The sequence below is a fragment of the Oncorhynchus mykiss genome, chromosome 20 (assembly GCF_013265735.2).
Source record: "Oncorhynchus mykiss isolate Arlee chromosome 20, USDA_OmykA_1.1, whole genome shotgun sequence".
Classification (NCBI taxonomy): Eukaryota; Metazoa; Chordata; class Actinopteri; order Salmoniformes; family Salmonidae; genus Oncorhynchus; species Oncorhynchus mykiss.
Window position 1 is genome coordinate 19064750 of NC_048584.1, and position 12310 is coordinate 19077059.

General features: G+C 42.6%; 1 protein-coding gene across 2 annotated transcripts in view; it reads right to left on the reverse strand.

Annotated features, from left to right (window-relative positions):
• Positions 1-12310, reverse strand: part of LOC110499154 (elongation of very long chain fatty acids protein 6) — a 41208-nt gene that overhangs the window by 10624 nt on the left and 18274 nt on the right. Inside the window, exons 1-2 of one of the 2 annotated variants that reach the window (XM_021576104.2) lie at positions 8095-8463; positions 5011-5142 (exon numbers count right to left, since the gene is read on the reverse strand). In XM_021576104.2, the coding sequence (XP_021431779.1) occupies positions 5011-5142; positions 8095-8186 (224 nt within the window). In that variant the 5' untranslated portion in view covers positions 8187-8463. Of the gene's footprint in view, positions 1-5010; positions 5143-8094; positions 8464-12310 lie in introns of those variants that run through there. The other variant, XM_021576105.2, reaches the window with a different exon arrangement.

The window sequence follows — 12310 nt, forward strand, 5'->3', positions numbered from 1 at the left end:
ACCTACCGTCTCCACATTATCAATAGTAACTAGCTATCTATATGTTATATATGGTACCAACCTAACACCAACCTCATCATTGGTAACTAACTTTCTATTACAAAGGATTAGTAGTCTATTCTTAAAAAACATATATGGTAAAATGTTGCAGTGATTGTGCAGTAATGAATATACGGATTATAAAAGTGTTTCATATGCCAAGGACACGCTATCCTGTCCAGCTAGCACCAAGGGGATTGAGTGGGCAGGTTATGCCCACAGCTCCGGGATTAGGATTAAGGTTGGCACAGCAGGGGGCATGGGCACAGACGATGATGATGTACCTCTGTGGCACATCAAAACAGCTCTCCCTATTGTGAGCTGTAAAATGAGGTTCTGTGTACTCCTTGACTCCTCCTTAATAATAAGGATAACAGATTGGATTTCTATAGCCCTTTTCCACAGTTATATAGTACATTGTATAGTGAATCCTGGATTGCATATGGTTGTTGTGTATATATCTGAGTTCCCAGCAGGTTTGGGGTCAATTCCATTTCAGTTCCAGACAATTCAGAAAGTTTACTAAATTCCAATTCAACATTTTCTACATGGAATTTTTATTTGATTTTTATTTCACCTTCATTTAACCAGGTAGGCTAGTTGAGAACAAGTTCTCATTTACAACTGCAACCTGATCAAGATTAAAGCAAAGCAGTGCGACACACACAACAACACAGAGTTACACAAAACAAAACATACAGTCAATAATACAGTTGAAGAAAATCTATATACAGTGTGTGCAAATGAGGTAAAATAAGGGAGGTAAGGCAATAAATAGGCCATGGTGGTGAAGTAATTACAATATACCAATTAGACACTGGAGTGATAATGTGCAGAAGATGAAGTGCAAGTAGAGATACTGGGGTGCAAAGGAGAAAGATAAATAAATAAATAAATACAGTATGGGGATGAGGTAGTTTGATGGGATATTTACAGATGGGCTATGTACAGGTGCAGTAATCTGTGAGCTGCTGTGACAGCTGGTGCTTAAAGCTAGTGAGGGCGAAATTAGTCTCCAGCTTCAGTGATTTTTGCTTGTCTGGAGGTTTGTTAACACAGTGTCCAAAGAATTGCCAGAAGTATACAGAATGGTCTCGTCTGTGTAGAGGTGGATCAGAGAATCACCAGCAGCAAGAGCGACATCATTGATGTATACAGAGAAGAGAGTCGGCCCGAGAATTGAACCCTGTGGCACCCCCATAGAGACTGCAGAGGTCATTTGAGAAACCAAGGCTGTTTAGTCTGCCGATAATAATGTGGTGATTGACAGAGTTGAAAGCCTTGGCCAGGTCGATGAATACGGCTGCACAGTAATGTCTCTTATCGATGGAGGTTATGATATTGTTTAGGACCTTGAGTGTGGCTGAAGGTGCACCCATGACCAACTCTGAAACCAGACTGCATAGCGGAGAAGGTACGGTGGGATTCAAAATGGTCGGTAATCTGTTTGTTAACTTGGCTTTTGAAGACCTTAGAAAGGTAGGGTAGGACAGATATAGATCTGTAGCAGTTTGGGCCCTTTGAAGAGGGGGATGATCGCGGCAGCTTTACAATCTTTGGGAATCACAGACCATACGAAAGAGAGGTTGAACAGGCTATAAATAGGGGTTGCAACAATTTCAGCAGATCATTTTAGAAAGAGAGGTTCCAGATTGTCTGGCCCGGCTGATTTGTAGGGGTCCAGATTTTGCAGCTCTTTCAGAACATCAGCTAACTGGATTTGGGTGAAGGAGAAATGGTGGAGGCTTGGGTGAGTTGCTGTGGTGGGTGCCTGGCAGTTGACCCTGGATAGGGTTAGCCAGTTGGAAAGCATGGCCAGCCATAGAAAAATGCTTATTGCAATTCTCAATTATAGTGGATTAATCAGTGGTGACAGTGTTTCCTAGTCTCAGTGCAGTGGGCAGCTGGGAGGAGGTGCTCTTATTTTCCATGGACTTTACAGTGTCCCAGAACCTTTTTGAGTTTGTGCTACAAGATTCAAATTTATGTTTGAAAAAGCTAGCCTTTGCTTTCCTAACTGCCTGTGTATTTTGGTTCCTAACTTCCCTGAAAAGTTGCATATCACAGGGGCTATCCGATGCTAATGTACACCACAGGATGTTTTTGTGCTGGTCAAGGGCAGACAGGTCTGGGGTGAACCAAGGGCTATATCTGTTCCTGGTTCTAAATGTTTTGAATGGAGCATGCTTATTTAAGATGGTGAGGAAGGCAGTTTTAAAGAATAACCAGGCATCCTCTACTGACGGAATGAGGTCAATATCATTCCACGATACCCCGGCCAGGTCGATTAGAAAAGGCCTGCTCGCTGAAGTGTTTTAGGGAGCGTTTAACAGTGATGAGGAGTGGTTGTTTGACAGCAGACCCAATACGGATGCAGGCAATGAGGCAGTGATCGCTGAGATCTTGTTTGAAAACAGCAGAGGTGTATTTGGAGGGCGAGTTGGTTAGGATAATATCTATGAGGGTGCCCGTGTTTACGAATTTGGGGTTGTACCTGGTAGGTTCATTGATAATTGGTGTGAGATTCAGGGCATCAAGCTTAGATTGTAGGATGGCCGGGGTGTTAAGCATGTCCCAGTTTAGGTCACCAAGCAACACAAGCTCTGACGATAGATGGGGGGCAATCAATTCACATATGGTGTCCAGGGCACAGCTGGCGGCAGAGGGTGGTCTATAGCAAGCGGCAATGGTGAGAGACTTGTTTCTGGAAAGGTGGAAAAAAGTAGAAGCTTGAATTGTTTGGGTACAGACCTGGATAGTAAGACAGAACTCTGCAGGCTATCTCTGCAGTAGATTGCAACACCGCCCCCTTTGGCAGTTCTATCTTGGCGGAAGATGTTATAGTTAGGGATGGAACTTTTAGGGTTTTTGGTGGTCTTCATAAGCCAGGATTCAGACACTGCTAAGACATCCGGGTTGGCAGAGTGTGCTAAAGTAGTGAATAAAACAAACTTAGGGAGGAGGCTTCTAATGTTAACATTCATGAAACCAAAGCTTTTACGGTTACAGAAGTCAACAAATGAGAGCACCTGCAGGTCCTGGATTAACCTCTACATCACCAGAGGAACAGAGGAGAAGTCGGATAAGGGGACGGCTAAAGACTATAAGAACTGGTTGTCTAGTACGTTCGGAACAGAGAGTAAAAGGAGCAGGTTTCTGGGCGCAATAGAATAGATTCAAGGCATAATGTACAGACAAAGGTATGGTAGGATGTGAGTACATTGGAGGTAAACCTAGGCATTGAGTAATGATGAGAGAGATTGTCTGTAGAGACGTTTAAACCAAGTTATGTCACCGCATATGGGGGAGGTGGAACTAAATGGTTGGTTAAGGCATATTGAAAAGGGCTAGAGGCTCTACAGTGAAATAAGACAACAATCACTAACCAGTACAGTAATGGACAAGGCATATTGATATTAGGGAGAGGCATGAGTAGCCGAGTGATCATTGGGGTCCAACATTGAAGATCATTTTTACATTTCGGTGTACTTCCTGAATAGACTGGATATGAAATGGAATTGACCCCAACCCTGGTTCACAGCCAATTATACAGTGCATTCAGAAAGTTTTCAGACCGCTTCACCTTTTCCACCATTTGGTACATTACAGCCTAATTCTAAAAGGGATTTTAAAAAATGGGTCCTCAATTTACACACAATAGCCCATTATGACAAAGCAAAAACAGGCTTGTAGAAATATTAGCAAATTTATTACAAATAAACACTTAAATACCTTATTTACTTAAGTATTCAGACCCTTTGCTATGAGACTCGAAATTGAGCTCAGGTGCATCCAGTTTCTATTGATCATCCTTGAGATGTTTATTCAACTTGATTGGAGTCCACCTGTGGTAAATTAAATGTATTGTACATTATTTGGAAAGGCACACACCTGTCTATATATGGTCCCACAGTTGACCTTGCATGTCAGAGCAAAAACCATGCGATGAGGTCGAAGGAATTGCCCGTAGAGCTCCTCGATGAACAGATCTGGGGAAGGGTACCAAAAAATGGCTACAGCATTGAAGGTACCCAAGAACACAATGGCCTCAATCATTCTTAAATGGAAGAAGTTTGGAACCCCCAAGACTCTTCCTAGAGCTGGCCGCCCGGCCAAACTGGGCAGTCGGGGGAGAAGGGCCTTGGTCTGTGAGGTGACCAAGAACCTGATGGTCACTCTGACAGAGCTCCAGAGTTCCTCTGTGTAGATGGGATAACCTTCCAGAAGGACAACCATCTCTGCAGCACTCCACCAAGTAAGCCTTTATGGTAGATTGACCAGAGAGAACCACTCCTCAGTAAAAGGCACATGACAGCCCACTTGGAATTTGCCAAAAGGCACCTAAGGGACTCTCAGACCATGAGAAACAAGATTCTCTGGTCTGATGAAACCAACACTTTGTAGCCTGAATTCCAAGCGTCTTGTCTGGAGGAAACCTTGCATCATCCCTACAGTGAAGTATGGTGGTGGCAGCATCATGCTGTGGGGATGTTTTTCAGCAGCAGGGACTAGGAGACTAGTCAGGATCGAGGGAAGATGAACAGAGTAAAGTACAGAGAGATCCTTGATGAAAACCTGCTCCAAAGTGCTCATGGATGTCATTGAAGAAGAGGAGTTTAAAGGAGAAGTTTTCAGATTTCGCTCTAGAAATCCCTGTTTTTACGTATTCCATGTGTGTGTTTAGAAGAGGAAAATGTCACCCCTAAATCAAGATTGTCCATTTAAACACCGTTAATTCTGAGAGAGAACTAGCTCTATATACAAAAATCTTTGTGGCCAACATTTCCCCTGCTGAGGTTAGCAAGGATGAGGGAGGATAACGAGGCTAACCACCATCAACACTGATGTTGAGCTTCACTCACACTGATTGGTTGAGTAATTGATTGAATGATTGATTATAGTTTGATGGTGTTTAGGAATACACATAAAGCTATTATTACTGCAACAAAGTGGTCCGTGTGTGTCACTCACCTGAAGATAGCCAAACTGAGTGACCAGAGGACAAGTGGTCGGCGCAGGTTCAGCTTGGGCCTCTCTCTCATGAAGTGTTGGACCCCGAAGATGATTGCAGCATACAGTCCACAGAACATAAAGGACTTGCTCCTATTGAGGAAAAAATAAACACAAAAACAAATCATCAAACCTGTTCTTAAGTGATTAGTGTACTTACCTGTGCCCTAGGCCATGATTTAGATGAGCGCACGGTGGAAATGCAAAAAAGATCTGAATCTTAATGGTCCTATTCCAGACACATTTTCACCTCATTTAACACCAGGTGCCTCGTGACATGGCACATCTTGGGGGGGGGGCTTACCTCATGTGTTCGCTATTGCTCCTCTATTTCCCTCAAGCAAGATGGGAGGCCGATGATATCAGCGGGCACCACTGACCAACTCCTTAAATGCCCTACTCCTTGAAGTTTGCAGTGGTCTAAAAAACACTATTTCGCTCAAAACATTTTTTTTTTTACCCTTTAGTGTGTGTACTTTATTGTATTTATAGTTAGGATATTGCTTTTCAACCGGAAAAATAAATTGTAAAAAAATCACTGGAGACTGTCTTAAATCTATTTTAGACTACAACCATGCATTTATGTGATGAATGATCATTCTGAATGGATGAACCAGTCATAAGCCGACTTTTAGGATTGACACTGCAGTTCACATTTCTAGTTCCTTTTTACTTGGTGGCAGTCCTCTGAATGTACACACAGCAAGCCACGAGGCGAGCTAAGCTAAACTCGATCATCTACATTTCCACAGACTGATACCGTACTGGCATTATACAGATGATGTTACATAAGGCTATTAACAGTGGAGGCTGCTGAGGGGAGGACGGCTCATAATAATGGCTGAAACGGAGTACAATGGATGGAATGGAGTGAATGGAATGGTATCAAACACATGAAAACCATGTTTTTGGTACCCTTCTATTTATTCCATTCCAGCCATTATTATGAGCCGTTCCCCCCTCCATCCCCTCTATTTTCCAGACCCCATCCCTATTCGTAATCATGGAACCAATGATTAACCAAGCTTAGATGTTGACATACTAACCAGAACTTCTACTACTGCAGCCCGTGGGTAATCAGGCAATTAGATTGAGTATACGTCGCTCCCGTCTAAAATCAACTGTGATGCTATGTGAAAACAGCTAGAAGCGGGATGCAATGACAATACTAGATATATCACTGACTGGACATTTGTTTTAACCAAAAGGTCAGTTGAGGCACTAAGGCTGAATACTAGAAAGCAATGATGTGTGTACTTCAGAGGGGGTTTCTTTTGATGACGGACCAGATGACTAATCCAGATTGACAGAATACATATTAAACAGATAAGATGTTGTTGCTTGACCCAGTTTGGTAGGACTATATACAGGGCACAATACAGTAGGGCTTTAGTGGTCATTCTCAGTCCCAAACTTTCACTAAACTGATGAAGGATTCCATAGGGAAGCATTAAGAGCAATACCATCACTGTGTCTATGGATAGTCAAAAGCTATTTAAAACTATTATACATCTAAGTTGATTTATTTATGCATTTTGTCTCAGGGAAGTGAACCCGGGTCACTGTTGTGAAAGGCAAACAACCTATGTATCGCTCCATTAGGGTTAACACAATTGGTGGGAATTGTAACTTGGCTCATATAGTGAGGATCGCTAAAGTATTCCGGTGAACCCCTCCCTTTGTGTAAACTGGAGTGGCTCAATGTAGTGCACTCCCTATTTCTGACTGTGAAACAATGCTGAGTAGACTGCCTTATCATAACTACCTAGCCACTGGAAACAGGGAATGTGTTATGGGCATTACAGAGCAGGAGAAAGAGAATGGAGAGAAGCAGCAGTCATTGTATCCTTTGGAGGTGGAGGTCAAATACAATGTGTTGGCCTTATTTTGCTCCTTGAAAGAGAGAAAATGAGGGCCTGAGACCCGAGAGAGGGGTGGAGGGTTCTGGGGGAGCAAAAGTTCTCAGAAAGCAGACATTTCTGCCTTTTCTACTAGCTAGCTTGTTTGGCTAATCAGCAGAATGCATGCTGAAGCAGGTCTAGACCATTAATCACAGCGTGGCAGGCCTGGATGTCACATGCAAGCAAAGCATTGGTGTTTCGTGTGCCTCTCTAGATGTGCTTTTAGACTATTCCGACTATCCTCCACTTCGATGCTTTGCTGTAGCCTACGCAAATGAGCTCGATCTGAAGAATGCATGGGCAGGGTGAAACAGGGTGAATTTATTTGGCCAACACTGCACATTTCCAGGAATTTTTCAATCCACATTGACAGCTTTCTTGCCTCTGAGACTGTCTCTTAAGTCAGAAAATGCCAACAAGAACCCAAGTACGTCTGTGCAGAAATGTGGTCTGTCTTGGTCTTCAGACAATTGATTGTACACAAAGAGAAGCATTTGAGACCATTTTGGTTTGTGTGCTGGGTAGCATATACTAATTTGATAGGGAGAGCCGGTGAGTTGATATTAAAAGTTATTAAATGTAAGCCTATTGATATCCTATATTGTAAATATGCCTATGTATTTAATACAGTAATCATCACATTAGATATTTAGTAATCATTCATTGCATGTGACTGCACGTGCATGTAACACAAACTGAAGTGAACAGCAGATAGGCTATACATCGAGTTTGACGTCATATTGTAGTAACAATGTAACAAGCAACATAGGGGATGGCATCTGTATCGTGCGATGGATCAAAGGTCATTAACGTTAATAAAAGATGAAAGCTGAAGTTAAGTTGGTAGCATAGTCAAAACTAACATTGTGTCTGCTCTTCGATACAAATGTTTTTAAAAAACGCGACATATGTTCGGAATCATTGAAGAATCTGGTCAATATACAGATTTTATCGCAATGAGCCATTGTTTACACAATGCAATCGCTCGTTGCGGGACGAAGCACAACGTGTAGCCTACATGACATTGTGTTTGGATGAGAGCTCAATCCATCCAAAATTGGCGGTGGGAATTCACCGGCTTTAGACTACGTAGGCTAGGCTACTCTTTTATCCAGGGATGAATTGGTAACGTTAGCCTACTCACCAGTTTTCTTGCATCCATTCGAGAGCGCCCTTTTCATCAAATTTTCTCTCAAAATCGTATTCTGCAAGCGGGATGTGTTCTGTCTCGTTCATTTTCGTAATTTCAGTTTCCTCCAGTAAAAATCCTGGACTATGTTTTCACCCTGTCTGTTGGGTTGAATTATCTAGGTTTGGGAGCAAATGGGAGGATGCAGTAGAGAGTAGAGATGCACTTCCCGGCTGTCACTCACGCACAGTAGCTGAGCGCAATCACTTCCCCTCTTGCCTGGCTACCCCAAACTCCTTGCTCCGGCCTAACCTCCTAAAGTATCAAGCGTAAAAAGAAATGCCTGAAACTAGATCCCCTGCATACTGGTCTTGACGAGAATAAAAAAAAACTGTCGTGGGAGGTGCTCTTCTGCACTGTTCAACCAATCAATAAATGTGGAGGAGGAGTTAAGATGGAGTTCCGCGTCACAGGCTCTCTTCCCATTACCCTTGAAAACAGGAACATCCGGTTGTTGGGGACCGGGCGAGGCTAGGTTACCACAGCCACAAAGTAAGCATTGGCTATAGGTTTATTGTAAAAATTCATGAAAACTAAAATGAATTTATTGGTCTTAATTTAAGATTATGGTTAGGTATGAAGCATTAGGGTTAGGCATGTAGTTAAGATTAGGGTTAGGGTTAGGTTTAAAAAATCTATTGTAGAAATTAGGTAGCGTGCCTCTGGTTGTCATTGGCTAGCTCCGGCCAAAAGCTGTGCCAAGCCCATGGACATTGGCCACTGACTGGAACGAACTGCAAAAATCACTGAAGCTGGAGATTCCCATCTCCCTCACTAGCTTTAAGAACCAGCTGTCAGAGCAGCTCACAGATCACTGCACCTGTTCATAGCCCATCTGTATACAGCCCATCTATCTACCTCATCCCCATACTGTATTTATTTATTTTGCTCCTTTTGCACCACAGTATCTCTACTTGCACATCCATCTTTTGCACATCTACCATTCCAGTGTTTAACTGCCATATTGTAATTACTTCGCCACCCTGGCCTATTTATTGCCTTATAACTCCCTTATTTGACCTAATTTGCACTCCCTGTATATATACTTTGTTTTCTTTTTTCTACTGTATTATTGACTGTATGTTTTGTTCATTCCATGTGTAACTCTGTGTTGTTGTGTGTCGATCTGCTATGCTTGATCTTGGCCAGATCACAGTTGCAAATGAGAACTTGTTCTCAACTAGCTTACCTGGTTAAGTAAATAGTATCTTCAGGGAGGGATGTGATTCCTCCCAGACCATTTCTAGAATTGAAATCTATTCTAGACCGTCTGATTCGTCCCAGAAACTGATGGGTTGAGCCCAGTGGAGGGTATACACAGGTATAAGCCTGTATACCCACTTATTTTTCAGTGGGCATTGCATATACTCACTTCTTGATCCCCACAATGTGTATCAAAGTAGTGTAGTGGACGTATACGTCATATCAATTAATAAGGCTATACAAATCACATCTTAATTGTCACATACACATGGTTAGCAGATGTTAATGCGAATGTAGCAAAATGCATGTGCTTCTAGTACCGACCATGCAGTAATATCTAACAAGTAATCTAATCGGACGGCATAGGCTAGATGCAGTAGATGGTATAGAGTACAGTATATACATATGAGATGAGTAATGTAGGGTATGTAAACATTATATAAAGTGGGATTGTTTAAAGTGGCTAGTGATACATTTATTACATTCTATTTTTAATTATTAAAGTGGCTAGAGATGAGTCAGTATGTTGGCAGCAGCCACTCAATGTTAGTGATGGCTGTTTAACATGGCTCTGAGATAGAAGCTGTTTTTCAGTCTCTCAGTCCCAGCTTTGATGCATCAGTACTGACCTCACCTTCTGGATGAAAGCTGGGTGTTAGGGCAGTGGCTCGGGTGGTTGTTGTCCTTGATGATCTTTTTGGCCTTCCTGTGACATTGGGTGGTGTAGGTGTCCTGGAGGGCAGGTAGTTTGCCCCGGTGATGCGTTGTGCAGGGCTCACTATCCTCTGGAGAGCCTTATGGTTGTGGGCGGAGAAGTTGCTGTACCAGGCGGTGATACAGCCCGACAGGATGCTCTCGATTGTGCATCTGTAAAAGTTTGTGAGTGTTTTTGGGTGACAAGCCAAATTTCTTCAGCCTCCTGAGGTTGAAGAGGCGCTGCTGCGTCTTCTTCACCACGCTGTCTGTGTGGGTGGACCATTTCAGTTTATCCGTGATGTGTACGCCGAGGAACTTAAAAAACTTTCCACTTTCTCCACTACTGTCCCGTTGATGTGGATAGGGGGCTGCCTCCTCTGCTGTTTCCTGAAGTCCATGATCATCTCCTTTGTTTTGTTGACATTGAGTGTGAGGTTATTTTCCTGACACCACACCCCGAGGGCCCTCACCTCCTCCCTGTAGGCCGTCTTGTCGTTGTTGGTAATCAAGCCTACTGTAGTGTCGTCTGCAAACTTGATGATTGGGTTGGAGGTGTGCATGGCCACGCAGTCATGTGTGAACAGGGAGTACAGGAGAGGGCTCAGAACGCACCATTGTGGGGCCCCAGTGTTGCGGATCAGCGGGGTGGAGATGTTGTTACCTACCCTCACCACCTGGGGGCGGCCCGTCAGGAAGTAAACACACCAGCCAGCTGGTCTGCGCATGCTCTGAGGACGCGGCTAGGGATGCTGTCTGGGCTGGCAGCCTTGCATTTTAACACGTTTAAATGTTTTACTCACGTTGGCTGCAGTGAAGGAGAGAGGAACAGATCAGAATGTTTATCTTAAATGTTATAAACTATTATTTGTTGATATTTTAGGCACAGCGATGTGCACAAGGCAGTAGGCCTACACGTGAATGTAAACATCGCTCTAAAATGCAAGAGGTTTCATGGACAGAGATGGAAATATTGGTTAGAAATTTAGAAAGAGGGGAGATCTAAAGATGCAACAACTATCATGGATTGTTATTATGACTACGATAATGCCTTTGGCTGCTAGACAATGAAAGATAGTTGAAAGAAAACCAGTACAACAGGAGAACACATATGAGTAAGTCTTAATAAAATATTTTCCTCCACTTTTCTCTGGCGGGATTTTGGCTACAGGCTACTTTGAAGCAAGGTAAGACACGACTCATAATATATGAAGTATGAAGTAAAACGTCCAGGTTTCAAGGAACAGGAAAAATATAGCGATGCTATTGTACGCCTAACATCTTCTGGTAGATGGAAAGGCTTTCCCAAAAAACACTCTTATTTAAATGTTAAAGGGTAACTTCACAAAACAAATCTAAATTTCTTAGATTTTTCCCAGACCTCAAAAGGGGTCTCCTGCTGTGGTTTAAGCATTATTATGGACTTAAAACATCCAATGTAGTTATTTTCCTATTAAATAAGTGTGACTTTGAGAGCAAAAATCTGAAGAAAATAATGTAAAATTCAGAAACTCGTGAATTTCTGACTCAGTTGACAGCCTAATTGATCTGTTTCAATAGTAGGCCTACTATTAGCCTTCTTGCACAGTACATCTTGGGTTGGCCTGACTGTGAAATACCAATATGGGATTGATACATTTTGATCATTCAGAGTGAATGTCACTGTTTCTCACAGAAGTTATCACACAAGGCGCCTTTACTTCACCGGGCAGGGCATTTGGGAAGTTTTTGTCAAAATTAGAGTACCCATTTCTCTAGGCATCACAACACCACTGGTTGGGCCAGAGCCAGAACACTCATTTAGAAAATACATCATTGGCTTTGATACATTGTTTGGTTAGAGATGATCCAATCGCTGATTACTTTATTTTCTACAACACACCTCATTTTGACGTCACCAAAACCAACTTCAATGATGGCATTCCAGACTGAAGTATGTAGCGAATGATAAAGCAGTGGAATAATTCAGTTTGAGTCATCAGGCAACATCCCCTTAATCTCATGGACTGAAAGCCAAAATGTTGGAGGGAGAGAAGATGGAGCTTGAATCAGTCTAATCACTCTGAATCGGTCTAAATCACTCATGTTGCTTTCAACTGGATGGTGCTCAATGACAGATTTAGCTCATGATTGAAACATAGGCCAAATTAGTCTCATGTTTCATTCAATTTGACTGATTCAACACACAAACATCTGAGAGTGTCCTATGCCAAACATATTGAGCCCCCTCTTGGGATGCTGTGGCCAGTCAGACAGGCAGTAGTTATATTGTCAG